The following is a 27,948-nucleotide window of genomic DNA, read 5'->3' as shown; positions in this document are numbered from 1 at the left end:
CAGACTGGAACAGTTCAGTTATGTATCTTAAGGACAACATGCAGCGCACTGAGGAGGAAATAAGACATCTTTACACGTGAGCAAAAAATGTAATCACATTTATGGAAGACCAAAATAGAAACTCTTTGTTACAAGGACATTAGTCATTAAGTTTCCACATCAAGTCGAACATGGACCAAGCATTAGATCAGTTCAAGCTAAAAAAAACAAAGAGAAAGAAATCGCCAGCATTTGGATCAGGGCTGGATATTAGATTTCAAGCCAATTTATACTGACATTGTTAGTATACACACTTATTCTCGTACATGTACTGGTAGGTACCTTGTGAAAAAATAAAAGTAAACTCTAAAGAAAATACAGTAACCACAGCTGGTCCAAAAGTGCAAACACATCTTTACTAATTTTTTGTAAAACTGGCACAGCCACATAACACTTTACAGTCCACGTTACACTGTGGACTTCAAACTAAGTCAAACTTGGTTTATCGTACCTCTGAGGCAGGTTCATTCTCTTGTAGACCAAACACACAATAAATATGTGGCAGTTGTGTCCTCTAACATTTAACTTATTACATACGGCAGCAAAAATAAGTTAGGATTGCTGAAATGACAAGTATTCCCATCAGATGAAGTGGTTTCTCGAATGTGGCAAGGGCCTTTTGTCTCAGCATTATTAATGTGGATGTCAAATCTCAAAAGCCCTTTTATGAATCCAGACATAATTTTGTTTTCGTCATTCAACATAACACATAACAGCAGAGAGATTGGAGCAAGAGCTTCAAAATTTTAACTATGATATTGAGTCTTTGTGGAATGCTCATGGTTGATGTCGATAAAGTTCACAGATTTTGCCTCAAGCCTAGAGGCGGAGCTGCTCTGTGTCGTCCTTCACAGCAGGAATTACATCAATGGACGTGTGAGCTCCTTCTCTCGTCTGTCCAAGAGACGACGCGATGACGTCAACCGCTAAAGAGGCGGTGGCCTCCACGGCTTCACGGCTGGCCCCCAGCACGGGGTTTACCTCTACCAGATCCATGGCCGACAGCAGACCTGCACATCAACACGTTCACAAGTTAGACGCAAACACCTGACAGTAAAAGCTCTTTTAAAGACGGACGAAATAGGTGGATGAAGGATGTTGGGACCATATTTGTAGTCATTGGTACCTGTGTTATGGATTTCCTCTGTGATGTAGATTCCCTCCCTGTAAGTCAAACCTCCGTTGACCGGCGTTCCAGTGGCCGGAGCCAGAGACGGGTCGAATGCGTCGATGTCAAAGCTCAAGTGAATCGGTCGCTGTTTTCTGTTTGAGAAGATAAAAAAGTGTAAGTGACATTGGCAGTCATTTGGTTTGATCAAATATTAAACAAAAATGTATTTTAACCTTAAAATATCAACAGTAAGTGAACATAGAAATCTGTTACACATACCTCGCCAGAAGATGGTCAAAAGTGACCTCCATGACCCTTTGAATGCCTAGTCTGTCGATATCCCTCATGGTGAAGTACTGGATACCCAGATCCTTCAGGATGTGGCTGTTGTAAACAAAATCAAAGACTTTTTTTTAATAGCGCTCACATGTTTTTGAAAATTAAAGCAGCTACAAAGAACTTTCATTCTTTGTTAATTCTGGCGACCCCTGTGGACAAAATTGGTACTGTTTCACAGCGCCTGACAACTCATTTTTAATACTATTTTTCCTTTTTAACACTTCATTGCATAGAGGTAACGTGTCTATTTGATGTGAGACCACTCAATTCATCCTCAGCACTCCGCAGGAAAAAAATAGATTTAATTTGATGGCTTATGCAACCTGGATAAGTCAGAATCCTATATGGTGACAGGCATTATGAATAACTTTAATAACCACACAGCAACAGCCAATCTTCTCTCTGATGGTTTTGTTTGTAGGTCATATAGAGGCACTGGAATCAAACTGCGTCCACATCAGCCACATATCATAAAAGCTTTTAACAGACAGTGTGTACTTACTACTCTCCGGGGTCAACATCCCGCAGTCCGATGTACACCAGGTCCCTTGAGGACAGGAATGGCTTCGTCCAGGAGAACCCTGGGATATCTGGCATCTGTGGTGGATAGAAAGAGATAATGTAATATGGAACATATTATATTCCTGTATGTTTGGACAGGATAGAGAGCGGTGGAGACAGAGGAGACCTCCACCAAGGCATATAATCCACTCTTCTATGATATGTCTGAACATTTTTCTTTAATGCCTATTGTGAAGTGTATTGCAGATAATTCATATGTGTATGTGAGTAAGACTATAAGTAGTTGCATGTGCCCCGAGCTAATAACGACTGCTGTTTGGTTTGAGCAGCTACAAGCTACATCCTTCCACCGAGTTTCATGGGCCAATAGTTTGTCTGTAAACCTGCTGACAAACACACAACCAACATATAAAACAAAACAGCCCAACAGTTAACATAACATATATGGTGGAGCTAATAGAAGATGGCTTAAACGTGCTTCCAACCTGACAGACCGGTTGATCCTGAACCTCTTTTTTTACTATCATTTAAATATTAATCCATTACATAACTGGCGCGTGGCTGAACACGTGTTTGTTCAATGTTAAACGTGGTTGCTGTTTGTTAACGCACCCTTCAAATGTTCGAACCTGTCTCTGGCTCCAACCACTGGTTTTATAGATAAATCATTTATTGACAAAACTAGCATGTGTTTCTGAAGCTTAATATTTCTCCTCACCTTGTCTTGCAGCTCTTTGAGCATGAACGCCACAGGCTGGCCGTGAAGGTTCCCTGACGGAGAGGTCATGGGCGTATTTATGTCTGCATGAGCATCAACCCAGATGAGACATAAGTCAGGACACTGCTGAGCGTGGCCTCCGACCGATCCAATAGCAAGGCTGTGTAAGGAGGACAGCCTTATTAATATCTGGTGATTATACCAGCCAAATTCAGAGGCTGGACGTGTCCTCACACAAGAGTCCAAGCATTAACTTCAACACATTGGTAAAATTATGTACTAGTTACCTGTGATCGCCTCCCAGCATGACAAGCGTGTGCCCAGCACCGACAGCTCTGCTCACTGCGCCGGACAGCATCTTATTTGCTGCACCTACATTGCGAGGGGACTTTACATCCATGTAGGGTTCATCCTTCTCAAAGTGGTGGAAGTCGAGGTCACCAAAGTCATGCACAGAGTAGTCTGAAGGACAAAACAACAAGAAACTGCCATGAATCAAAGCACTTGATGCTTTAAAGGCATTTAGCTGAGTCACTCTTTTGGTTGGACGGACTGAGAAACACGTGGACAATCGATCTGTTGTCTGTTTTAAACGAACGTTTGTGCTTTGGAGACTGCAGGTGCAGGTCTCAGTTGGAAAGCCTTTATAATCTGTAGCCGCGACAGCCTAATGTGCACCTGTCTACCTTACAGTCTGAGGAGGCTGAGTCATCCATTGCCAGTGGAAAATTGGTGACCGAGCACTTTCCACTCGTCCTGTTTGCCCCGTCAGCTCAGGTTTCAGCCACTGCGGTTCACCCTGTGCTAGGTGGCTGCAGATGTAAAGACCGAAAAATTTCCATCTAGTTTAGGACATCAACTGCGAAGTAAACAAGTGATGCGATCACCCATATAAGGGGTTCATCTGGCAACGTGAGCCTTGATGGCAGTGTAGTGTTACTCTGCTGATCCAAGGGGGACCAGTGTGGTTCATTACCATTCGTAGACGAGACAGGAATAGCCCTTGTCTTGGTGCAATCATGAGCATCTATTGCAAGAGAATTGAAAAGGTCTGTTTTAGCAGCAGCAAGCTGCAAGTTCTGCTCCTGTTTGCTGTGAAGAGCAAGATTATAGCTGCTGCTTTAAGTGCACGGTTTACTGTGGTTGAATCCCAAAGATAACTGGTTTGATTATACGTATGATCTTTCTTTTGTGAGACAGATTGTACAAAGTGACACCGACCCCGAGAACGTCAAAGATTTCAAGATGACATGGCATGTAGTTCAGCTGGGATACGGTTTCATGCGTCTGGCTCAGCTAGTGACACGGCAGCTTTATCTTTTTTCACAGCTGCCAAGTTAACATCGGGCCACCAGGAGGACGAGTCCTTGCCAAGTCACTGCCTTCAACTTCAGCAGATGTAGGACAAGATTATTGGTTATTATAGACCTGACGCTCTTTGATAACCTTGCAAATGCAGGAACTCTCTGGATCAGTTTGATTGGTGAGAACACAAGAACCGGTTTTATCAGCCTTCACTGACAAACACCCATCATCAACTACAATTACAATATTATGTAAGCAAGGAACTCAGCAGTCAGTTTATAGTTACCTTGTATCGCTGTCAACTGTGGTATATTAATAGTAGATTTATATTTAGTCTCTGGGGTATACTCCAGTGAGTGTATTTATAGGAATCTTATCAGACAAAGTTTAATCATCTGTGGTATCAACAGCCCCTCCATCCCCCTCAAGACTAACGCTGAGTCATCCAGACAGTGACCTCTACATAGGTTATTGTTTATTTCCTTTATTTATTATATAATCACACTGTTTTTCTAGGATAATCCATATTACATTAGACAACGAAAATGACATTTGATTAAGATAGCCCAAAGTGATGTCAAAACAATATAAATTATTACAGATTATTTATTACGAGATTACTATGAATGTTGTAAAAAAGCACCCAAAAGTCATACTTGAGTCAAACTAAACTTCAGATGTTAAGTTATCACAAATGAAGTTGAGTGGAAGTATAAAGTAGCAGAAAACGGACACACTCGAGTAAAGTACAAGTACCTCAGAACTGTACTTAAAGGTACACTATGTAAGAGCTGGCCACCTGTTAAATTCATACTCAAAACCAACAGGGGGCAGCACATCACCAGAGTCACTGCTGCTAGCCCCCCGCATCATCCATTAGCTTACATACAATTCAACTTAAGTCTTTTTTAATGATGCTATTTCAAAGTGTACACATCTATTTCACATCTAAAGCATTTCCGATGCCGTCATAGCTTATTAATGACAAAACCTTCACTAATGTCAGGTTGGACTTCGGCAAATGACAGCTTAGGCGAACCCAAACTAGCAGTTAGACTGAGATGCTCTGCTGAGTGGACATCAAAGACCCGAGCAAAGCAACACAAATCATAAAATGACCACAGTAGAAACATCAGATAGGTCGGACCGCTGTGTTTAACTATATATCTGGAAATGGCAACAAAGTCTAATTTCACATATCTCCCCAGTGCAAAGCCAAAGTGACTGTCGTTACTGCAACGTCATGGTGATTCGGTCTTCTGGTTTTCCTCATGGGACTTTGTGAGATGAAAAAGACAATAAATCTGCTCACACTGACACCTGCAGCTATGTGAAAGGAGAGTTTGTCAGTTCTGCGAGCTGCTGATACACAGGAGCAGCTCTACAGTGTTTGAGTTACGGGTTTTGATTGCGGGTTGACTGACAAACTGCGACTTTCTTGACTTTTCTTAAATTATCTTTTAAACAGGCGAACATTAAGTGTCTTTCCGTTCACTAACATACAAAGTTTTTTCTGAAATAAGGGCCCATGACTTCCACCGGAAAGGGTGTGACTTCAGCTCTTTATTGCCCCTTTAAATACAGTACTTGAACAAAGGCAGGCTTCCTACTTAGTTACTGATTACAGTAAATTGTAATAAAAATAATCATTTCAAGCCCTTAATAGGCCTATTTAATTGCACCAAATGGTATTTTATAGGCTGTCTGCTCTGGCCCCATGTTATTCTCTATGTCTGGACCACTTACTGGATTCAAAACCACCTCAACACACTTTTTAATCTGCAAGTCGAGGCTATCTTTACACCCCTGTCGTCACTGTAGCAGTGGATCAACCCTATCTATTATATCACCACTTAGGTAAGACTCTTTGCCATGCAGGCGTGGATCTTGAATCACAATGCACCCTGTGCTCTGTGATAAAGGCAGGATTCTTTCCGCCTGAGGTGTCCCTTTTCATCCACAGAGCACCACCCCTCTCTGCGCCACAGGAAGGCGAACAAAGCGCATAAAAAAAGAGTTTTTACAGTGGGCTGTCTGTCTGCTGCAGTGACGACACTGGAAATTAAATGAGCCATCCGTTTCCTGCGCCCTTCCGAGCATGTGCTGCTGTATGTGGATGACTAACCCGGACATGTGGTCTGTACATGAGTGAAAAAAAGGAAAGCACCTTGCATTGGTGCAGAGTTACAGTGTCCCCAAATGCGTTGTCACGCATTGTTTCCCCGTGGTGCGTAAAAGGGAGGCTGTTCTCGCCCTTGTACGGATTAGGTTGCTGTCCCCGCCAGTCGCCATTATTTCCATTCATCTCATTCACTATCATTGGATATTATGGCAGTTTTTGTTATAGCTATTAAAAAAACATCTGAGAGGAACATAGATCACTTTGTTCCTAAACCCTCTCCAAAGGCGACGTGTCCGCTGTTTATATTTACTGTCTTCCCGGTGATGTAACAGCCTGGCTGAAGACCGAAGGCAGGAATTAAATCAGTCTCAAACACAGCCTGCAGTTCACACCCAGCCACTGTTACATAACACAGCACCAGCAGCACCCGCTGCTCCCATTTATCACCCCGTCTTCCGTTACCTACCAAACCCGGAGAGCCTCTCGATGAGCCCCGCATCTCTGATTACTTTCGGTCCGTGCTCCACTCCTCTTCTTCTCTGTCATTCAATAATACAAAAAATATAGAAAAGTTAAATCAGTGTCGAAGATGTTGAGATTTTTTTTTTTTTTTTTTAAAGAAAAGTCACTTCCTCAATATGCTCCTCTTACCTGTCCTCTTGAAAAAGGAGCTCCTAGCACCGCCACGGACTGCGCTCTGCTCTGCTGGCAGGAGCTCAGTTGAGTCCTGAGCAGACGCAACACGGGTCCCCTCAGAGCCATCGTTCCTCTCAGAGATCACAGTCGGTCCAGGCCAAGTTGAACCGCCCAAAGTCGCCGGCCTGAAAGTCTGATGAAAGCCGTGTGGGATGTTGCCTGGTGGATGCTGGATGTGGCCGCGTTGGTGGAAGGGGCCGGTCTTATGGCTCCTGAAGCTACTTAATATTAATGAGCTGGTGAAGCAGGAGGACTCAGATCAGTGGTGGAGATAATCACACCCTAATTTATTCACGCGCACACACCGCGTTAGACGTGTCCGGTGGTGTTTATAACGTGTTACAAACTTTATTTATAAGCGGTAGAGATAAAGCCCCCGACGTCAGCCTGGATGACACACCTTCGGGTCAGCCAATAGGATGAGGCTAAATGCGTCGGTACCCTCCGGGGGGCGTGGCCTGCGACCTGACGTAGGCCTTTTTGAAATGTTTGTTGTGAAGCGCTGCTGCAGTCAAAGCAGGTGGAAATTTCCAGAGACGCATCCAAGCGGGGCTGATAAGCTTGTTTACATTTTAACATTTGGCCACACATGTTGAGGAGGTCAGAACCAAAACATATCGGGTGTCAGGTCAAGATGGAAACACGGAACCATCTTTACATCTTGCAACACCGGGTAGCCCACTGTGGCAGGTGTCTAATCTGGGTCATATCCAGTTATCAGCGGTAAACTTGGTATTATTTTATTAATAGAAATGAAAGTAAAAGAAAACTTCTCTTTATTTTTATACACTGGATTAATACTGATGTACAAGGCAACTTATTACTGTATATTAGCCTAATTATGTTGTTATGTTTCATTAGCAAGTATTGGTGTATGACTTATACTGGGCTACGTAGCCTGTTGTTGTCTCCCAGTGTCATTCATTCTGATTTCTTTGTATTTTGCAATATTAATAAATAAAAAATGAAAACTGTAAAACTTGCTTTTCTTGTGACTCCTGCTTTGTTTTCGTTTTTGAAGCCCACTGATGTGATCGTGATTTTGGGATATATATTTATATTTTTATAATATATGTTTGTGTATATAACATAATAATGTGTAATAGGGTTTAACTGTTTGTCTCTTTGAGGTAGAGCTAATTGAGCTACTTTGAGCTAAAGTGTGGGGAGCATATAGCGACTGAAAAGTGACAATCAGAGAAGTCGGTTCAGACTTCAGTGTGTGTTGCTGCTGTGGGAGACAATAATACTGATGGTTTGGTTTTATTATGTCAAAAAACAAAGCATACACAAACAAAACAGGTACAATGTCTTAAACAGAGGAACACAGATTCATTGTTTATGTTTATCCATTATATACACTATATGTTTACAACCATTGTTTTATCGTTTAACTCTGGATCCTAATCCTGACACAGTGCTTGCATAGCGAGCCCGAGAACAAAATGTTTCCCTCCTGACATTAAATCTGGAAAGGTAAAGATGTGGCGCTCTCGCTATGAAATAAACAAAAGGTATTTGGCGCCACCAGGTGTTTGAAAATGGGATTACAGGGAATTTAATATCGTTAAAAGGGCTAACAGCCCTGATTACAGCCTGACAGGCACCGCCTGCTCACAGGATGCATACAAATCACACCCGCCTAGACTTAACTATTTGATTTATACAGTATGTTGGAGAGTTTCACTCAGGTTTTAAGGCATTGGACCTTAGTTTGCATTTAAATACGCCTGCCTGACTGTGTAGTCTACTAATCTGCAACGACATCTGTTTAACGAAACAGGCCACGTGGTTACACATGGCAGCGTTTTTGCATATTTAGTCCGTTTACTAGAAGTCCAACCTTCTAGAGCTGTGCAGCTGAGTATTTCTAATACCTTCTAGCCAGCCATTATTTTTAATTTCTATATAAACCTTGACAGTTTTGAAACTTTGAGTTTATAAGTCTTAATTGATCCCATGGAGAGAAATGTGGGTGTTTTTAGCAACAGTAAGTAAAAAGAGGAAGTAGATGTAATAAAAATAAGAACAGATAGTAGAAAACAAAACAAAAATACGAGGCAAGCCATATGCATACAGTACCCACAACCAGTTTTGTACGTAAAATGAGAGTGCAGGTGCAAGAATTGGTCAAATTTTGAAAAATATCTTATTGTCTGTTACCTTATTGTTGTTTGCTCCACCCACACATACAAAACATGTATGTGGATGGCCAAAAAACTATAAAGTATGTCACTTTGGATGAAATCTTATTGAGTTTATTTAGCCAAATTATGCTAATATATTCAGACCACTTGAGTCGTTACACACTTTGTTACACACATTATCTTTCACTCGGTTGATAAAAAAAAGGACTGAAAATCTGCAGCCCCTCAAGAAATCTTGTCCAGGATCAGAATGAGGAGCTGCCTGTTTCAACCTGAGAGACTAAACTTAGGGCAGCAAAGCCGCAGCCTTCCTGTGCTATCCCATGATTCATTTCGAAAAGAATAGCTCCCAATTATTTGTATCCAGAGGGGATCTTGTAGTGCACCGGTGACAATTTTAACGCTAATCCTTTAGCGTTACGTGTTTGTGTTTCCCGTATTTAATGGACTTTTATTTGGATAACCCATAGTTTACTAAACACTGGTTTTTATTCTAAACTTGTCTGCAGGTGAGTAAACTCGTACATGACCGCTGCAGCTAATGCGAACTAGCAAGGCCACAGAGTGTGTGTTAGCTAGGCAGCTAGCTAGCTAGGTAGCATGAGCTAATTTAGCTAGTTAACGTCGATTTAGCCGATATTTCACCTGTTTAGTTTGTAGCGTTCGCAGTCAGCTGCGGTAATCTGTCTGTGTTGACTGTTAATGCTAATATGATTGTTGACATTGCTTAGCGTAACTCTGTAAAACGTCCATCACGTTTTCTTCCTCTTCAGTTTAACACCCTCTCTCTCTCTCTTCCGTAGGTTGCCTGTCTATCAGGATGTCTTACCCTCCTCCGCTTAACCGCCAGCAGCTTGGCATCCCGCAATTACCTCCCAGGATCCCGCCTCCTCAGTTCGGGGCATTTGGCCCGACTGTCCCGCCAGGTAACGTTTATACGTGTGTGGTCACATCAGCAGGAACAGCTGTCTGTTTGTAAATCAGGCTCTGGGTCCCTTGGGTGATATTTGGTGTAAACAAATGAAATGAAGTTGTTTGTGCAATAAATCTGTAGCCACTGGGCTGACACTTTGATTTCATGAGCCTGAAACACCTGTTAACAGAAGAATACTTCTGAAAATGAGCCAATAAACTCCCTCAGAGGTAGTGTTTTGCACTAGGAAATGGTTATATGAAATTATAGAGAAATACCTATAAATATAGTAACCATAACTAAGATTACACTGTAAGCACTTCTGTCACAAGTTATACTTCATTTTATATAAATTAATAGGAAGACAGTTGCCAGTGTTTGTTTGGTAAACCTTCACGATTATAACGTTGTGGTCTGATTTTTGTATTTTGTTTCAGGTACTCCCATGATCCCGGTTCATATGGGCGTAGTGACCCCGACACCCACAGTGAGTTAGAAACAGGAGTTCCTACCTTATGCCAGCTTATCTGCATGACCTGCTATTAAATACACAATCATTACGCAGTAACAGTGTAGCTCAGGTCTTGAGCAAGGCTACTACTCAATCAATCTTTGTTGTCTTTATTCTTGCTCTGGTTAAAAGTAACACCTAAATATCTCATCTGTAATCTGATGTTGCAGGTACTTGTCCCGACCTCAATTGCTGTAGCGCAGAAGCCGATGCTTTCAAAGAAGGACCCTGGCACCCTCAGAGCCAAGGACATCGATGACAGCGGTGGCCCCACCACCACTGTATTTGTAGGGAATATCTCTGAAAAGGCATCTGACATGTTGGTCAGGCAGCTTCTAGCGGTGAGTTGGACCCACTCCGTCTGTTGCTATTCAGCAAACGTTCAATGAAACTCTAGCTGTGAATATTTTGAGAGCAGAATGATAAAATAACAGGCAGTGACAGTGACCTGCTGCAGGTGACAGACACTTATTACAGCGTGTACAAACTCAAACCTCCAACAACTCACCAAGGTAAACAGCACCCTGAATCAACCATCACCTCTGATAAATCTCCAGATGCTAATGTGTCAGAGTAAAGTAAGAAAATTGTCTTTGGTCTCACCCAGAAAAAATGAACACAAACATGTCCATAAGATAAAAGACATTACATTAACAGGAGAAAGATCTCTGAAATGTACAACAGTGCATTCATACCCATGGCATATAGCTTGTGCTCTCATATTTATGTTTGCTGTAGTTGGTTGACCACATTTATTGGCAACAAACCACCACGGTGGCTCCTAAAGAGGTCAGTGTAGATGCTGCTGCAGCATCTGTTGTATCAGAAATGGAGTTTATCTTAGTTTAAAAACAAAAAGAAAGGAACGGCAATGAAGGCTTTTCTCGATGGAAAAAACATATTTTGCTCTTCTCTCAACTGCTCTGGTAAGAGTTGCATTTATCAAGTGGCTCTGCTGATGAAAGCACTCCCCTACTGTTGATCCCATAGGTTGAAGCCTGTAATAGACAGACAGTTCACCTGCCATGTATTTTCTTTTTGTCTTTGTAACAAACCATCACTCCCATCAGGTTAAATATTAGCATCTGTAATGGGAAAGTAAATAATTCCTTTCTTCTGCTCTATTTTGTAGAAATGTGGTATTGTTCTAAGCTGGAAAAGGGTCCAAGGTGCCTCTGGGAAACTTCAAGGTAACAGCAAAAATGGAACAACACCTTTAAACCTTCTTCTCATGATGTGAATGCATGTTACTTTATGTGGCAGAGTCCAAAGAATGGAGTAGATATAATTATGCTTTTTTTGGAGACTAATTTACAGAAAGTCAATTTGAAATTGAATGTGAAATCAAATTATCTTTCAAATCCCATACTGTGTCCACAGCAAGTATTTCCAATTATGAGGTATGTTGTTTTAACATCTGTGGAATTAACTTTTGTATCTGCTCTCAAATCCCTGGTAGCTTTTGGGTTCTGTGAATATAAGGAGCCTGAATCCACACTGCGAGCCCTCAGACTTCTGCACGAGTTGCTCTTAGGAGATAAGAAGCTGTTGGTCAAGGTAGATGCCAAGACCAAGGCCCAGCTAGACGAGTGGAAGGCCAAGAAGAGAAGTGCCAATGGGGTACGCTGTTCACCTGCTGAGTAAAAGTCAAAATAAATATTTCTGTAACGTTGATCATTTTGTGAAATTGGGTTTAATGATTATTTCTACCATTTTTCCACCTTTAACACATAGGGAGCCAGTAGTGGGGCAAATAACGGTGATGAAGATGAGGAGGAGGTTCTTCATGAAGAAACCCTGCGTCGTGACCAGGTTGTGAAGGGGGCGATAGAAGTCCTGATCCGAGAGTATGCCAGTGAGCTCAACGCTCCCTCGCAGGACGGTGACAGTCAACCTCGCAACAAGAAGCGGAAAGAGAAGAAGGAGGAGGTACTGATCGCAAATATATAAACGTATTCTGTTTTTGTAGTTTGTTTTTGGTAACCGCTGTGTACTTAGTGTGTTTTCTTCCTGTCTTTCTCCCCTTTGCGTAAGGAGGATATCAATGCCATGGAGATGGAGGATGACAAGAGAGACTTGATTTCCAGAGAGATCAGTAAATTTCGCGACACACACAAGGTAATGTATCAAACTGCTATTGTTACTCTAGTTTAGGTTTTGGAGGAGAACAGCAAATTATGCTGTAATTTATCTGATTTATGGAGGTAATTCCTCCACAACTGTTCTGTTACTGTCAACTATTTGGATTAGTTAGTGAAAGTAATGCACAAAAGGAATGAAAAGTGGTAGATGTTGATTCGAAGATTTCATAGCGTCTATAAAAGTATTCAAATACTACGTGGACCACACATAGATGGCTTAATGGTATCTGTCACTATTTCCAAATTGGGCAGTCGTTATTATTATTCATAATACTGATTTGAGACTGAAGGTTTTCGCTCTGCACAAGCTAAAGTCATCACACAGAGTGCATGGACAAAATGTTAAATTCATCTAAAGCTAATCTATTGATTAAACCCCACCAATGTGGTAGAGTTCATTTGGTGACTAGAGCAAGATGAATCTCAGAATCTCAGCTTTGGAAAAAGTTGCGAGGATAGGATGTAAGTATGATCTTTCTTTTCTTCTTTACTCATGTTGGGCGCTCCCTTCTGGAGGGTTTGCAGAGGGGCAGCTGGCTCTCAGTTCACTTCCATTACATTTATTCCCATGTGGGCTCAGGGGTACCAAGCGCCACTGGTACTGGTTTTGAAACTGGGATGTACAAATTGCAAATGACGTCCAAATGTAGCTTGTTGTACTCGCAGTCTGACAGGTTTTCAGAAAGCCGGGGAGCTCAGTGAACCTCTGCAGGTCCTCTGATAATAAACGATGTGTTTGAAAAAACACAGACTGAATGGGCCTAACCACTGCAGTAGTTTGAACTGCAGCCTGTAGTTTTGCTAAAGCAGGGAGCGCCCCTCCACAGCACTCTGTGGTCTGAAGACTTACAAGGTAAGTCCATTTATGATTCTTACCTTTTTTCTTTCTTCTTTTCTGTGTCTCACTGACTCTGCCTCTACCCCTTTAGTTAATCAGTACAGATTAGGTCAACAAATGTAATCTATGAGTGTATTCGGGAGTCACACTGACATAATTTGTGTTTGAGCGAGGAAGACAAAGCTGCAGGGACAAAATAATGTAAACGCCTCATGGAACTGGACGTTCCTCTGAAGTCGTAACTTAATCCCAATTTGAAACACTGCTACAGAGGTGAGGATATACAGTTGCATAGTATCTAAATTTGGGTACATTACATAAGTAAAGTTACTTAGTTACATTCCACCACTGGTTTCAAACTAGCCACACAATAAGCGTTTTCGGTAAATGGAGTAATATAACATGAGGTAAGTTCTCGGAGCCAGATGGCTAACTGATGTGAATTTCCTAGATGTTTTAAAAGCCTCCCTCCAGGCTGGACGAAAATGCTAACGATGGTTCACACATTTAAATCAGGTCTAGCTAGATCAGATCAGATCTCTCCAATCCTTTCCTTCTTTTTATTTTTGTTAATCACTCAACAGCTGTCAGACCCACATTTCTTACAGCGTCTTTTGAATATTATAAACCAATTAAGATGTACAGCACTGAACATTACCTGCTGTTACATATTTTTTTAAATCAGTCAGAGGACTGTTTGAACTGTGGGCCTTACTCTGTTTTTTTAAAAACCACTTATTGGGTTGGAGAGACCGGAGAGACACCAGAAGTCAACCTGCTGGTAAGACTGCCTTCACTAATTTCCTTGTGGTAAAATGGAATACAGTATCTGACTTGTTTCGGACATGAATTTTAAAAAACTAGTTGTTTTTTATGTTATTTATGTGGATGAACTGTTATTAGATAAACTGCTTCACAGGTATCATTTTTCCTGATTATTTCGACTTTACGCTTGACCTGCTTTTCCTCCCACACGTAGCCTGTAAGATGTGTAGGGGCAGAGAAGCGCTGAAAACCGTAGTTCATCACCTGTAAGTGTCACACCGATGGCTCCAAAGCAGTCTGTAGAAAATACCATGATGTTTATGTCAATGTGAAGCACTTAGAAAGCAGACAAATGGTCAGTTTTAAGTGTAGTCATGGGATGAAAAGTTCATGTCACGATTATCCTTGCAGAAATAATTATGATTCACGAACAATCATGAATCCAGGGCAAGCTGAGCCCTCAGCTATGGTGACAGGCTCAGGATATTGGAGTTATTGGAAGGATGCAGGCTCCCCCTTGTGGCAATTCAAAATAAATCAGGCAATCAATATAGGATTGTTCATTATTTAGCCAAGTAACTCGTGAGAATATTTACAATTGTCCCGATTATCCAGATTATGGAAGTTCACCACAATGAACTTATAATAACAATAAAATCTTATATCCTTGCATCCCTAATTAAGTATTTATTTAGTTATTTAGAGTTCCTGATAAGCTGGCCTAAATATATAAATAGTCACTATTGGAAATTTTCAAATCACAAAGATAATTGATCTTGTAAGAGTTACCTGGTGCTGCACAGGATCTCTGGTGTAAAAGCATGTCTGATCAACTTTGATTGATCTCAGCAAATAAAACACATCAGCATAGTGAGTACAATCATTTCTCTCATTCCACAACTTTTAAGTATTTTCTGCTGTAGAAAAAAACATTAGAAAATCTGCATCCTCTTGTTGTACAAGTATGATCTTTATACAGCAGAAGTTTACTATATAAATTAAAAGGAGTGAACAACACAATGTGCTCCCTGTTCCCGGGTCGGTCGCTCTGCATAGAGAGTTCTCACACTGCTGCGCTGCATTCTGGCGCAGCTCCCCTGCATCTCAGATGACCACGTTGAAGACACGGGAGCTGATTATGTAATCCACTTAGTCGGGCCATTTGCCACATTAAGCTTGGGCTTGTTTTAATCCACTTGGCACCCCTAAGCAAGACCAAACCAGGGCATTATATAGTGCTGATCTTATGCGTATAGTTAGAACTGAGCGAACTTGTGTACTAATGGTTCCAAGCTTACTTGGCAGTTGGTGAATAATTTTATCTTAAGTGCTTTATGTTAGCGTGAGTGTGTTTGTAGCATGAGTGGGCCCCATTTCCAACCGAACCCTTCTATCTGCATGTCAAACATTATGCATTTGAACCTACAATATCTCTTACATCAGGTCAAATCTATTGCTTTTCATCATTTGTGCCGGAGTGCACATTGATTTGGATAGGCGGATATGGGTTTGACCAATACGTGTTTGCCTACAGCTGAGTTTGTATTGGAATGGCCTCTTATTACATCAGAGCATAATCTCAGATCACCATAGAGCACATAGTAACCACAGAGGACGAGCTGACCTGTTACATATGTGAGAAAAGATCACTCAATATAAGCGTATGTGTCAAGGGGAGGGCTGAATACTGGATCCAGGACAGGAAGTGATCCATGCACAACACTTTGATGTAACTAAATATAATAATATAAATGTTTAGAGCTAAAAAAGTGCTAAAAACACCAGAAAAGCTTTAGAGGTAGTTCCCCTCCTGTAACTCCTTCCTGAAGCTATTCCCTTACAGTTTTTGGTGCTGTTCAAGATTGACCTGCAATTTATGGTTTTGAGTAAGTGTGTCCTGAAATGAGCAGTATCTGCATTAAACCTGCTCAAGCAGCGGACCACTCTTCCAGGAGGAAACATCAAGGATAAGAGGACTTCCTCACTTGCAGCAGCCAGCCTCTCCAAGGCAATGAGTCATGGCAGTATGTGAGGAGTCAAAATCATTTTCAGTGCTCAAACCTGTGTATTTATGTATTTAAGTGTGATCGTTTTGATGTTGAGAGTATAGTAACACATTATTTGTTTCCCCTTTTCTTCCTGTGGGCTCCTGCAGAAGCTGGAGGAGGAAAAAGGAAAGAAGGAAAAGGAGCGACTGGAGATCGAGAGGGAAAGGAGAGAGAGGGACAAAGAGCGGGAGCGCGAGAGGGAGCGTCGCGACCGCGAGAAAGAGAAGGAAAGGGAGAGAGAGAGGGACAAGGAGCGGGAAAGAGACAGAGACCGGGATCGCGACCGCGAGAGGGATCGCGAACGGGAGAGGACGAAAGAGCGGGAGCGCGAGAGGAGTCGAGATGTCAGTGAAGATCGCAGCAGATCGAGGTCAGTGATGTCATACTCAATGCTCGGTTGCCCTTTTAATGCACGTCAAAGCACCTCATTCATTTTGACACAGTGTACAGGTGTATTGTTTTGTAGATTTTTTTGAGATTTAGTTAAAAATTTTTATACTCAGAATTTGATTTGGATGGAAACCTTTCTAGTGACTGTTCTAGACATAAACAGAGGGGGAAAACATGAGGATAGCCTCCAAAATGGCCACACAGTTCAACTTGGCTTCACATCTTTTTTGATATAATTGAAAGGTCCATTAGATGCTGCAAATATCTGTAATTCCATGTAGGAGAACAAGTGTGCCGACTCATGTAAATAACATAAAATGAAACCTGTGTTGTAAAGTGCAGCTCTGCGTTTGGCAGCTGGCGTTGGCTCAAACCAAATCAACAAGACTGACTACACGAGAAATAAGTGCTCGACACTACTTCAATTCTTTACATTTTTCTTCTCATATCAGTTTTAAGATAAATCAGGCTAACACCAGTATCCCATTGTCTTCTGCAGAGAGAGGACTAGAGAAGATAAAAAACGAGACCGAGAGGAAGATGAGGAGGACGTGTACGAACGGAGGAGACTTGAGAGGAGGCTCAGAGACAAGGAGGCGGCTTACCAAGAAGTATGGCTTTTTTCTCTTCTGTCATTTTGATTTTGATTGATTAAACATATGTTTAACAAGTTGCAGAAAAAATATATATATTAAATGATTGTCTTTTGCTATTTCCTGACTGAATTTCTTTTCTGTGTCTTATTAAAGCGGCTGAAAAACTGGGAGATCCGGGAGAGGAAGAAGTCCCGTGACTACAGCAAAGAAACGGAGAGGGAGGACGAGAGGCGTCGTGAAATGGTACACGCGAATGCTTAACACATGAGATCAAATTGTAGCAGATAATTCTTGCCATTGGACATTATGATGGCAGATATGTAGAGTTGCTGGATTTATGCATGTGTGTTGCTGTGATTAAATTCAGATGAAAGAAGCCAAAAGACTGAAAGAGTTCCTTGAAGATTACGACGACGACAGAGACGACCCAAAATACTACAGGTTATTATCTTCATGCACATTTAAAAGTGTGAAAGAGAGACTTTTCTTATGTTTTGCATTCGTCATTACTCGACTTCTCGCTCTCTTTCTCAGGGGTAGCGCCTTGCAGAAGCGACTTCGTGACCGGGAAAAGGAGACAGAATTGGACGAGCGAGACCGGAAGAGGGAGAAGGAGGAACTGGAGGAGATTAGGCAGAGGCTTCTGGCTGAAGGCCACCCTGATCCTGATGCTGAGCTGCAGAGGGTGAGTCAGTCATTGTGTTTCCGTGCACTTTCGTAAAGTGGTTACGCTGAGAACAAAGAATCAAAAAATTAAACATGTCCTGTGATTAATCTGGTTTCTCCAAGTAACTTTGAACTGTGGCACGGAGGTATTTTATCTGCCCTGCAATGTGGTCCATTGTAACTAGTCATTGTTCATGTGTCATGTCTTGTTTGTTTAGATGGAGGAAGAGGCAGAGCGCAGGCGACAGCCTCCTCTGAAACTTGAACCTGAGGAGGAGGTGAACCAGGAGAAGTCCCACAAGGATCGGGATCGGGAGAAGAGAGGGTCAGTAAGGCCCGCAGAGCCGATGCCTCGACCCCCCCAGCAGCATTCGGACGATGATGACGTGGAAGCGGAGGAGGACGACTACCCCGATGGTGAGGACTCACAAGAGGCCAAGCCGCAACTTAAACCCATCATGCGACCAATCACTACTGCTCCCTCGGTGTCCTCTGCCAGTGGGAACGCGACTCCAAACTCACCCGGCAACGAATCTCCCTGCGGCATCATCATTCCAGGCGAGAACACACCCGAGGTCCAACCTCCAGAGGAACACCGGCCCAAGATCGGTCTCAGTCTCAAACTGGGTGAGTACAGTATCAAACTAAAGACACGGAGGGATCTATTTTGTGAGCATCACTGCTTCGTGCCAGAAAAATAAACTGGTTTTCTCTTCTCCAGGCGCCACCAACAGTCCCAGTCAGCTCAACGTGGGGAAGCGAAAGAAGCTGGCGACCGTGGAAAGTGTTTTCAACAAGTTCGATGATGAAGAGGCTGATGAGCAGCCTCGCAAAAGGAAACTGGTTCCACTGGACTACGGTGATGACGACAAGAGTCTGGGGCTGGATGGGGCAGAAATATCAGGGGCCAAAGGCAGCATCAACACAGAGGAGAAACGCAAGCACATAAAGAGCCTTATTGAGAAGATCCCCACCGCCAGGCCGGAGCTCTTCTCCTACCCTCTGGACTGGACTATGGTCGACTCGGTAAAGAGCCTCTGGCTGTTTGATTGGCAACAATTGTATTAACAGTGTACATTTTATAATATCTAAAGTGTAAATGTTTAAAGTTGAGTTTCTTAGCTACGTTTACATTTTCTGATTGTTCTCCCTGTAGACTCTGATGGATCGCCGCATCAGACCATGGATCAATAAGAAGATTATTGAATACATCGGCGAGGAGGAACCCACACTGGTTGATTTTGTCTGTTCAAAGGTTTGTGACTATTTCTCCTACATGAGGAAACTCATCGGCAATCAGCTGTGTTACTTTCCAAGTTTCACACTGTTTATACCTGTAATTTAAAATGCTTGTTCCAAATGAAAGTATGAAAGCTTCTGAGTTTTACTTATTTATAATTGTGTGTGTGAGTGCATGTCTTGATGTGTTTGCACTGCACATTTTAACTGAATGTTTTTTCTTTTCTCTCCAGGTGATGGCACACAGCACCCCTCAGGGTATTCTTGATGATGTTGCTATGGTAAGTTGACTCGTACTTCTCCTTTGGAATATATGGTTGATTTATACTAAAAACACTAATATGACACAATCTAAAACATCACAAATGGATTCATTGAGCTGTTTTGATGTGGACCTGTTTGTGTTTAGGTTCTCGATGAAGAAGCAGAAGTCTTCATAGTAAAAATGTGGAGGCTGTTGATATATGAAACGGAGGCAAAGAAGATCGGACTGGTGAAATAAAGACCACACGCCTCTCTGTCTGACTTCATTCGCTCACAGTTCTGCTGCCTACTGGTGTCTGGTCCAGCAGACTGTCAACATGTGTCTATAAACCCCTCCATTCCATCAGCAAGGAGCTGCTGCCTTGTTATGTGTGTGTGTTTGGAAGGGGAACTCTGAGCTGTGAACAGAAAGGTTTTGCACAAACATACTGCATGATAAAACTTTGGTTGTATTTTTCTCCTTTGTTGATGCCTTTGTTGATACTGTTGCAGTTGCATTTCACCCATCTGTTCTCCAATATGTTGGACACATTCTGCTTTGATTTACTGTTATCATGTCGAGGCGCTGCTCCATTGTGTGAACTAATAAATATGCTTTTTTTATAGAATGGTGTTTGTTTTTCTTTAATGTGTCGTTTAACTCATTTATTTATCTTCCTTCCGTTTGTTTCAACTGTGACAGATGTGATTAGCATGGTCTTTCATTTACACAAACACAATTCTCCCTTTTGGAACAACAGGGATTAATTTTACTCAGGTCATCACAATACAAATGGACACAATCTTTGTGATTTATAATTATTTTTATTTTTGCGACTTTGCAAAAAACATTTTTGTTTTATTTAAAAATGTATTGACACTATATAGATTATATAAAGAGTATTTATTTAAAATACTATAAACTATTTGAAAAGGATTTAACTTTTTAAAACAAATATTTCCTTTGTTAAATAATTCCTATGTATTTATGCCTTTTATCTGTATGTAACTTTATTTTACCAGGAGATGAGAGATTCAAAATCTCTTATGAGTTGTGACCAAGTCAGCAGCATAAAATGTCTCACAGAAAACAACAAACTACACATGTGACCTTAAACATCACATGTGCATTCAGTGGTCAAATAACATTGTTTTTATAATTTTCCTCACTTTAAGGCTACAAGAAAATAAAAAATGCATACATGAATAAACGCAACAAAAGCCAATGGAATCCATTCTTGGGGAAAATATAAATAAACTTGCAGAAATCACCCTTTAAACCACCATGACACTCAGGGGACTGTGGCTGCTCTAAGAATAAAAATCCCCCAAATATACAAGTGGAACCTTTGAAGTAATTAACCATGGATTGTTTCCAATTAAAAAAAAATATAAAAAACTATCTATCTTTGTAGGAGGCTGCTTGAACTCTATAATCAGTCAATTTATATGTCGAAATATGTGACATTGCTTCCTCTAAACTTTCCTCCAACACGTCTGGCAGATACGTGGCAGGTTTCTCTCCACAGGTTCAGCGGCTGAAGTTTGACCCGGAAGCATTTTCCGTCTGCACCAAACAAGAGGATGTTCAGTTAGCCAGTTTGTTAGCTGCTAACCAAGTCGGGAAGTTGCAATATTATTGTTGACAGCTAAATCTGGAAGAAACGATGCGACGTTTTGGATATTTGCACGCTAACGTAAACGTGTCAGGATTCAATCTTAGGTGAATTTTTGAGAGACGGGCAATTACCGATGCTAGTTAGCTTAGCTTTGCTAACATTATCGAGGCCGGAGGCTGCAACGTCTCTATTTAGTTAACGTGGATGTTTGGCAGCGAGCTAAACTGGGGACCAGAAGAGAGACGAGGCAGTTATTAAACCGACAGCTGTCTACAACACACAGCTCAAGTCCGGGGCATGTAATTTAACTTGACGAGCACGACTAAAAGTCCGTGTTAAAGCTCAGGTGGAGGCTGGTTTTGATGGTTTAGCTTAGCAGTAGATTAGCCGAAGAGAAAAGTGCAGTCATGGACGATTTTAGCTCGATCAGCCTGCTGTCTCTTGCGATGTTGGTGGGATGTTATGTGGCCGGAACAATACCTTTGGCAGTCAACTTTTCCGAGGTAAGTCTGAGGCATGAAAAAAATAATATATAAACAATGTGCTTCCTGAAGGCATGTATAGTTTGGCCAACTTTGGCACTGACCACATTTACAGAGAGGCAAAAGTTCATCTGAGTGGCTTTTAATCAGAAGTAGTGAATGCATCAGTAATGTTATCAGGTAATCGGCTCGACATCTTGTGCTGAAACAATGAGGCAGACCTGTGGAGTCTAAAGATTTATCTGACCGTTTCTCCAGGAAAAACTGAAGCTGATCACTGTGCTGGGAGCAGGGCTGCTGTGCGGGACTGCACTGGCTGTGATCATTCCTGAGGGGGTCCACGCACTTTATGAAGAAATCCTTGAAGGTACAGTTCATCCAAACAGTGTTTCCTCAGGGACTGCTCACGAATGGTTCCCACAGCTCCCTTAAGTGAAAGCAAAGTTGCATTTAATTACCCTTAAACCAGTAAGTCTTTGGAAGGTGACTTTAATATTAGTGAGATTACCAGCAACTAACTCACAGTTACCCAGAGCCGATCAGTCCAACCAAAACCCGAAACCTCATCATTTACAATTTAAAATGACAAATTATCAATAATTTTCTTTAGATTAATCGACTAATCATTGCAGCTCTACTGACAAAACAGTCCAGAGATGAGATATAGACTAAATAGTGATGCATCAAAGCAGAAAGCAGCAAATCCTCACACAACCAGAGAACTTTTGGATTTCTTGCTTGATTGTTGACTTAAACAATTATCACATTTTCTGCTGATTGATTTTCTTAGTCGACTAATTGACAAATCCTTCAAGCTGTTTCTGCAGTTGAATGTTTGAGCGTCGCTGTGCAGAGTACCAGAAACACATTATGAGTTAAAGTTCAGTGTTTTTAATGCATCTTAAAACATGTCAGGATATGTCACTCAGGGTTAATACTGCCTTCCAGGTAGTCCTGGATTTGCATATTGAAACCAAACAATAGAACAGTGAGATGGTTTAAATATTTGATCAGGGTTTTGTAAGCCTGCAGAATAATTGAATTCCTTGTAGACCGGTCCAACTGGTACAAGAATACTTTAAAGGTTTCAGCATCAGTTGACAGCCTGTCAAGCTCTGTGCTTATAATTATTTGTTTTCAGGGTTAATGATGCCAACCAATCAGTACCTGTAAGTCTTTAATGTATTTGGCTCTTTGTCTGAGCTTCAAGAGTGCCACAAGCCAGAAAGACACTGAAGATATTTAAGTAAAGAGCATATAGACATACTGTATGTATGTATACGTTTGCCTGTGTAGACTCTAACAGTTTGAATCCTTTTCAAACAGAGCAAAGTGCAGCTTGCAGTAAAGTACAACCAAGTGACGTCTGTTTTCTCTTGCGTAACAAACTTTGTCAAACAGAAATATTTGTTTTGTGTTCATCTGCGCATCGGCTGCATCTCAGGAAATGCCACGGGGATTTGTGATGGAGCTAAGAAGGGTCGGCAAACATATGTGTCATTGTTAACTGCCTCTCTCTGTTCTCTCCTGACGTGTGTCTCCGCAGGTGGACACCAGAGCCACGGCCAGGCTGGAGTCGTGGAAGCGTCCGAGACCAAGGGTGAGGTAGAATCAGCCCTGAGCGCCGGCGGGAAACACGAGCACAGTCACGAGCAGCTCCACGCCTGCATCGGCGTGTCTCTGGTCCTGGGCTTCGTCTTTATGCTCCTGGTGGACCAGATAGGCAGCTCTCATGTGCACAGCACTGATGGTCAGTATCACAGCAAACGGACATCTGGGGCACTTGGTTCTTAGAAATGAGCTGTAGATGGGGCCAGAATGTCTGTGTGAAGACTGTGGAATTGGAGCTCAGTGACAGCAGCTTTGTCATTGGCCTCATCAAGTACTAATCTTCTCTGGAGGAAAATGATTTTGTTGAATTAGACCCAAAACAAACCCAGATGGCTCAACTGCCAATTCTGTCTTCCCAGATGCACCCATGCTCGTCTCCCCATAAATTTCCAAGCATTTTATTTGAGCAGCTAATGCTCCGCAAACTGTTTACAACGTCTGCCAACACGAGATGCCAAACAATTCTTCCTCAGTGTGGAGATCCCACTTGAATCTGCTTTAAAATATTTTTTAAGATGGTCACTGAAAACATTTTCCTCATTGGTCGTTTTTGTCTGGTTCAGATCCAGAGTCAGCAAGGGCCACCTCCTCAAAAATCACCACCACCCTGGGTCTCGTGGTCCACGCTGCAGGTACGTCTGTTTGTGAATATTCATCGTCTCTTGTCTCATAATTATTTGACTTTTAGGTTAATGGGAGACACAACAGGTGAGTAGTGGTCTCACCTGTTGTGTCTCCCCTTAAAACCGTTCTTATTAGTCTAAATCACTATGTTAATGTCGTACTTGTGACCAAATCTTAAAGGTGTCTGTGTCATTTGTCTCCAGCTGATGGGGTGGCACTGGGAGCTGCTGCCTCTACGTCTCAGACCAGCGTTCAGCTTATTGTCTTTGTAGCCATCATGCTGCATAAGGTAATAATGGTTCATATCTTTTTATTTAAATTAATAGGCAGCTATCTTGATAATTGATTCATTGATTATCATTCGTTTGTTCCACTTGTTGAATTAGCTGCCTCTTATATGATAGTAAACTAAATGTTTTGGGGTTTTAGACTCTATATCTGACAAAAAAGCCATGTGAAAACGTAGGAAATTGTGACAGGCACTTTTAACTATTTGAGAATATAACCTAATGAACTCTGCTGCTCTGTCGTCTGCAGGCCCCGGCAGCGTTCGGCCTGGTATCGTTCCTGATGCATGCTGGTCTTGAGAGGAACCGCATCCGCAAACATCTCCTGGTCTTTGCCCTGGCAGCGCCCGTCCTCGCCATGCTCACCTTTTTAGGCCTCAGTCAGGTAATTGCTAAAATCTGTGTGAGTGATTTTTGGAACATCCAGCCTGAGGTGAACCAGCTGTCATTCGAGCCATCAGACAGGAAGCGTTTCTGGGGGGAACATATTTATAGCCACACATTTCACCTCACAGCGTTTCTGTTTGTTCCCCTCTCAGAGCAGCAAAGAGGCCCTGTCAGACATCAACGCCACCGGTGTCGCCATGCTCTTCTCTGCCGGCACCTTCCTCTACGTGGCCACCGTCCACGTCCTCCCTGAGGTAGGCGGTGGCGGCCACAGCCACGCTCCCAACGGAGGCAACGGGGGCAAAGGACTGAGCAAGGTGGAGGTGGGGGCTCTGGTGCTGGGCTGCCTCATTCCTCTGGTGCTGTCCGTTGGTCACCACCATTAGACCCGGAGCTCAGGAGGGATTTAAGACGGGTGTACAGGGGAAAGAAGCAGAAACAGAGACTTCTAACATTGTGGGATCTAAATGTCTTATTGCTTTTTTTCGTCTGCTGATGGACCCTTTGGACCAGACTGGTGCTCGTTGCGGGGGACATCTTTTGAAGACAGACCATGAAACAGGAAATGAATGATGTTAAGGAAATCAGAGTTGCTGCAGTCACAACGAAGCCACACTGATGACGAAACATCTTACAGCTACTTTATGTGTCTATTTCTTTCACCGTAAATCTTTTTTAAGAGAGGCCAGAGGTGGACCCTTTATCGGTTTATTTACATCCTGCATCGTGGAGTTTTTTCAGTGTTGCATTATCGTGCTAGTCCAAAGTCAAAGAACCAGCCCTGGTTTCATTACAGTGATGTTTTACTAGATGGCAGTTGCACAGAGATTTAGATGGTCTTGATTTAAGCCAGTGATCACAAGAAAGAAAACTCTTTTTTTCTTTTTATTGTACAGTGTAAATCTTGAAATAATTTTTTAAGTGCCATATTAGCAAGCTAAAACAGAAACCTGACGAGACAGCGCCGGGCAGACGTTAGTTTCTAGAAAACTATTACAGAGGTCTCTTTTTTTTTTTCCCCCAGGCAAGCGATGAGCCCAAATAACCAGCCAGATTCCCGTAACATTTGTCGCTTTGGGTATTGAGTTTGTCTACCAAGTGGAGGTTTTTCCTGTTCGAGAAATCAGTCGCGACGAGCAGTTTTTGGCCTGATGCGAAGCCTGAAAACAGATGGTGTGTCTGTCCTGCAAAGGTTCATGGACTTGTCCGCTCAAAGTCCTGCGCTAAGGATAAGACACAACCAGCCTTGATGTGTCACAACATGAACTGTCACTTTCATTTGATCTGTTTAGTTTCTCTGTCCGTTTTACTTGGACAGAAATTATAGATAGTGGTTGAAGGAAAAATCTGTCTAGAATCGTCTTAAGTGATCGTATAGAGTGTTATTAAGCTTCTTTAGAGGTGGAGGGTCATTGAAGCAACTCTGAATGAATGATTAGGGACCATTGGCTCAGGAGAACAGACGTACTGCAGATCCTGTGAGGAGAACTTTTATCACACCGGTTAGTTTTTTTTTATTTTAGGATTTCAGTTGGTTAACCCCCCATTAATTAATCATACCCGAGCAATAATCATCATGCGCAGAGTGCAGCAGAGTCTGAAATGACTATAGAGAGTTTCTTTGCAAAGCGCTTCTCATTCGAGCCCTTGAACACACCTCTAAAACAGTAACAGGTTGATGCATTCAAGTGTAAGGTGGCTGCTCCCTCTTCGATCAGGACACATGGATATTGTGAGTGTTACTGTATCACTGTGCCTGCTCACAGCAGAGCTCATGTATATGTATGTAAGTATGTATGTGTACTGTACAGAGAAACTCCTCCCCGCCACACTCATCACGATCTCTTGTCTGAGATGGAACTGCTTACTCACAAAAACAATCTTTTTTTAATTTGATTTTTTTTTTAATGGACTGTTGTTTGACACAAGAGGCTACAGACTGTCTGCGGAGTCTCTGTTTTATGTATAAATTGAATGGTTTTACAGACGAAACTTGTCGATTAATTCACAGTCACATGACGAGAGGAAGCCCACCGCGATGGTTTAAGGCTTCCCAGAGAAAGGGGAGGTGGGTCGCGTGCAGACCAGCTGCTGCATGGCTGATTTATTTTCTGTGGGACGCTGTATGTGTGTACAAAAGGGAAGAAAAAACCCCATTGTGTTGCTTTACACTCAGACATGTCTGTTGGAGGACAGCCCCATTATGTGCCATTTATTCTTTCTAAAGGATGTTGCATCAGAATCCTTGCGGCATTGACATGTTCCTCATTCTTACAAAAAGACTGTAAAAGAAATTCAGGGTCCAGTGAAAGATCTATCGAGGGCTGCAACTAATTTTCATGATTAACGGTTTGGTCTTAAATTGACAGTTCACACTAAATCAAAGATAAAATGTTTTTCCTCTTACTCGTAGTGCTGTTCATCCGTCTAGATGATTTGTTGTGAGTTGCTGAGTTTTGGAGATATCGGCCGTAAACATGTCTGCCAGCTTTCTCTCGACTATAATAGAACTAGATGGCACTCGGCTTGTGCCGCTTAAAGTGCCAAAAAAACAAACATTCGAAAAACTCAACAGTAAGTCAACTTTCCAGGAATCATGACCTGGTTACTCGAGAAAATCCACAGACCTTGTTGTGAGCAGTTTCATGTAGGAACTGTTCCTGTCTATTGTATCGCTGCACAGTGCGTCTATTTATGGACGAAAGGCTTGTGCGTCGTCTTCGGCTGAGCTGTTACGTCAGCTTGCTGAAGTAGCAGTATATGCAGCCGACATCTTCACGGTGATACAGTTGGCGGCTGTAGTTTGATGGAAAGAAGATAATGTTCCTACATGAAACTGCTCACAACAGGTTCTGTGGATGATCTTGATTTCTGGAAAGGGACACTACTGTTGAGTATTTTTTTAAAGTGTAGACAGACATCTCCATGGCCATTATCGCCAAAACTCAGCGGCTTACACCAAAATGATCTAGACAAATAAGTAGCAATACAGGCAAGATGAAAAGTATTTATTTGGGATTTTGGGGTGAACTGTCCCTTTTTTAAAGATGTGAGAAAAATGCCTGTCATAAGTTCCCAGAAAACAAGTGTGTTTAAATGTTTTCCTTTGTCCAAAACCCGAAATATCCAGTTTATTAACATAGAAGAAAAAGAGAGCTACTGATGGATTAATCTGTCTTGTGTGCAAGATTTACCAAACTGTATTTATTTGGGAATATGTCGGCCTTTTAAAGTGGTTTAAAATCATTATTTTGTTTTAGAAGATAAGATATTCACGACACAATAAGCAATGAACAGTACAAGTTGGGGGCTTAAAGACTTCATCAGCTGTTTGTTTATTGGGAGCTTAACACTTGAAAACTCGTTTTTCATCTGGATGTGTGGTTTGATCAGATTTGACTGTTGTCACAGTTTGATTTGAATGTAATTAAACTCTGATTGGAGCTCAGAAAACAAAAACTAAATCTTTCAAGTAAAATAACCAAAACTGTTCTTACTTTGGCGGAAAAGTGTGTACATGTCGGACCCCGCCATGTGCAGTAAGAGGCAGATTGAGAAAATGTGTTTGGGAGCAGGATGAAGGAACAAC

General features: G+C 42.0%; 3 protein-coding genes across 7 annotated transcripts; 2 read left to right on the top strand and 1 right to left on the bottom strand.

The window, feature by feature from the left end:
* Positions 1-81: 81 nt before the first annotated feature.
* Positions 82-7,165, bottom strand: arg2 (arginase 2). Its single transcript, XM_084381689.1, has 8 exons — positions 6,808-7,165; positions 6,623-6,695; positions 3,017-3,191; positions 2,730-2,889; positions 1,992-2,086; positions 1,430-1,534; positions 1,166-1,302; positions 82-1,049 (listed from the first exon to the last, which is right to left on the bottom strand). Exons 1-8 carry the CDS (start codon positions 6,916-6,918, stop codon positions 859-861), a joined length of 1,047 nt encoding a protein of 348 aa, XP_084237815.1. The 5' UTR covers positions 6,919-7,165; the 3' UTR covers positions 82-858.
* Positions 7,166-9,347: 2,182 nt separating this feature from the next.
* Positions 9,348-19,978, top strand: rbm25a (RNA binding motif protein 25a). 5 transcript variants are annotated; one of them, XM_084381402.1, is made up of 19 exons: positions 9,349-9,508; positions 9,803-9,925; positions 10,350-10,399; positions 10,594-10,764; positions 11,556-11,613; positions 11,883-12,043; positions 12,158-12,352; positions 12,458-12,541; positions 16,323-16,585; positions 16,943-17,011; positions 17,105-17,216; positions 17,355-17,444; positions 17,569-17,642; positions 17,736-17,886; positions 18,086-18,494; positions 18,589-18,893; positions 19,024-19,122; positions 19,340-19,387; positions 19,516-19,978. In XM_084381402.1, exons 2-19 carry the CDS (start codon positions 9,820-9,822, stop codon positions 19,606-19,608), a joined length of 2,538 nt encoding a protein of 845 aa, XP_084237528.1. In that variant the 5' UTR covers positions 9,349-9,508; positions 9,803-9,819; the 3' UTR covers positions 19,609-19,978. The 5 variants fall into 5 exon arrangements, with proteins under 5 accessions (XP_084237524.1, XP_084237528.1, XP_084237525.1 ...); XM_084381398.1 differs by having other exon boundaries at positions 9,348-9,508; positions 17,569-17,886; XM_084381399.1 differs by having other exon boundaries at positions 12,461-12,541; positions 17,569-17,886.
* A 930-nt stretch (positions 19,979-20,908) lies between these two features.
* slc39a9 (solute carrier family 39 member 9) lies at positions 20,909-27,695 on the top strand. Its single transcript, XM_084381952.1, has 7 exons — positions 20,909-21,471; positions 21,709-21,817; positions 22,997-23,200; positions 23,625-23,693; positions 23,889-23,974; positions 24,223-24,357; positions 24,512-27,695. The coding sequence occupies exons 1-7, from the start codon at positions 21,376-21,378 to the stop codon at positions 24,743-24,745; spliced, it is 933 nt and encodes a 310-aa protein (XP_084238078.1). The 5' UTR covers positions 20,909-21,375; the 3' UTR covers positions 24,746-27,695.
* The last annotated feature ends 253 nt before the right edge of the window (positions 27,696-27,948 follow it).

This window comes from Pagrus pagrus, assembly GCF_965226575.1.
Source record: "Pagrus pagrus genome assembly, chromosome: 18".
Taxonomy (NCBI): domain Eukaryota; kingdom Metazoa; phylum Chordata; class Actinopteri; order Spariformes; family Sparidae; genus Pagrus; species Pagrus pagrus.
The sequence above is the reverse complement of the archived record's forward strand: the minus strand, read 5'-3'. Positions and strand labels throughout refer to the sequence as shown.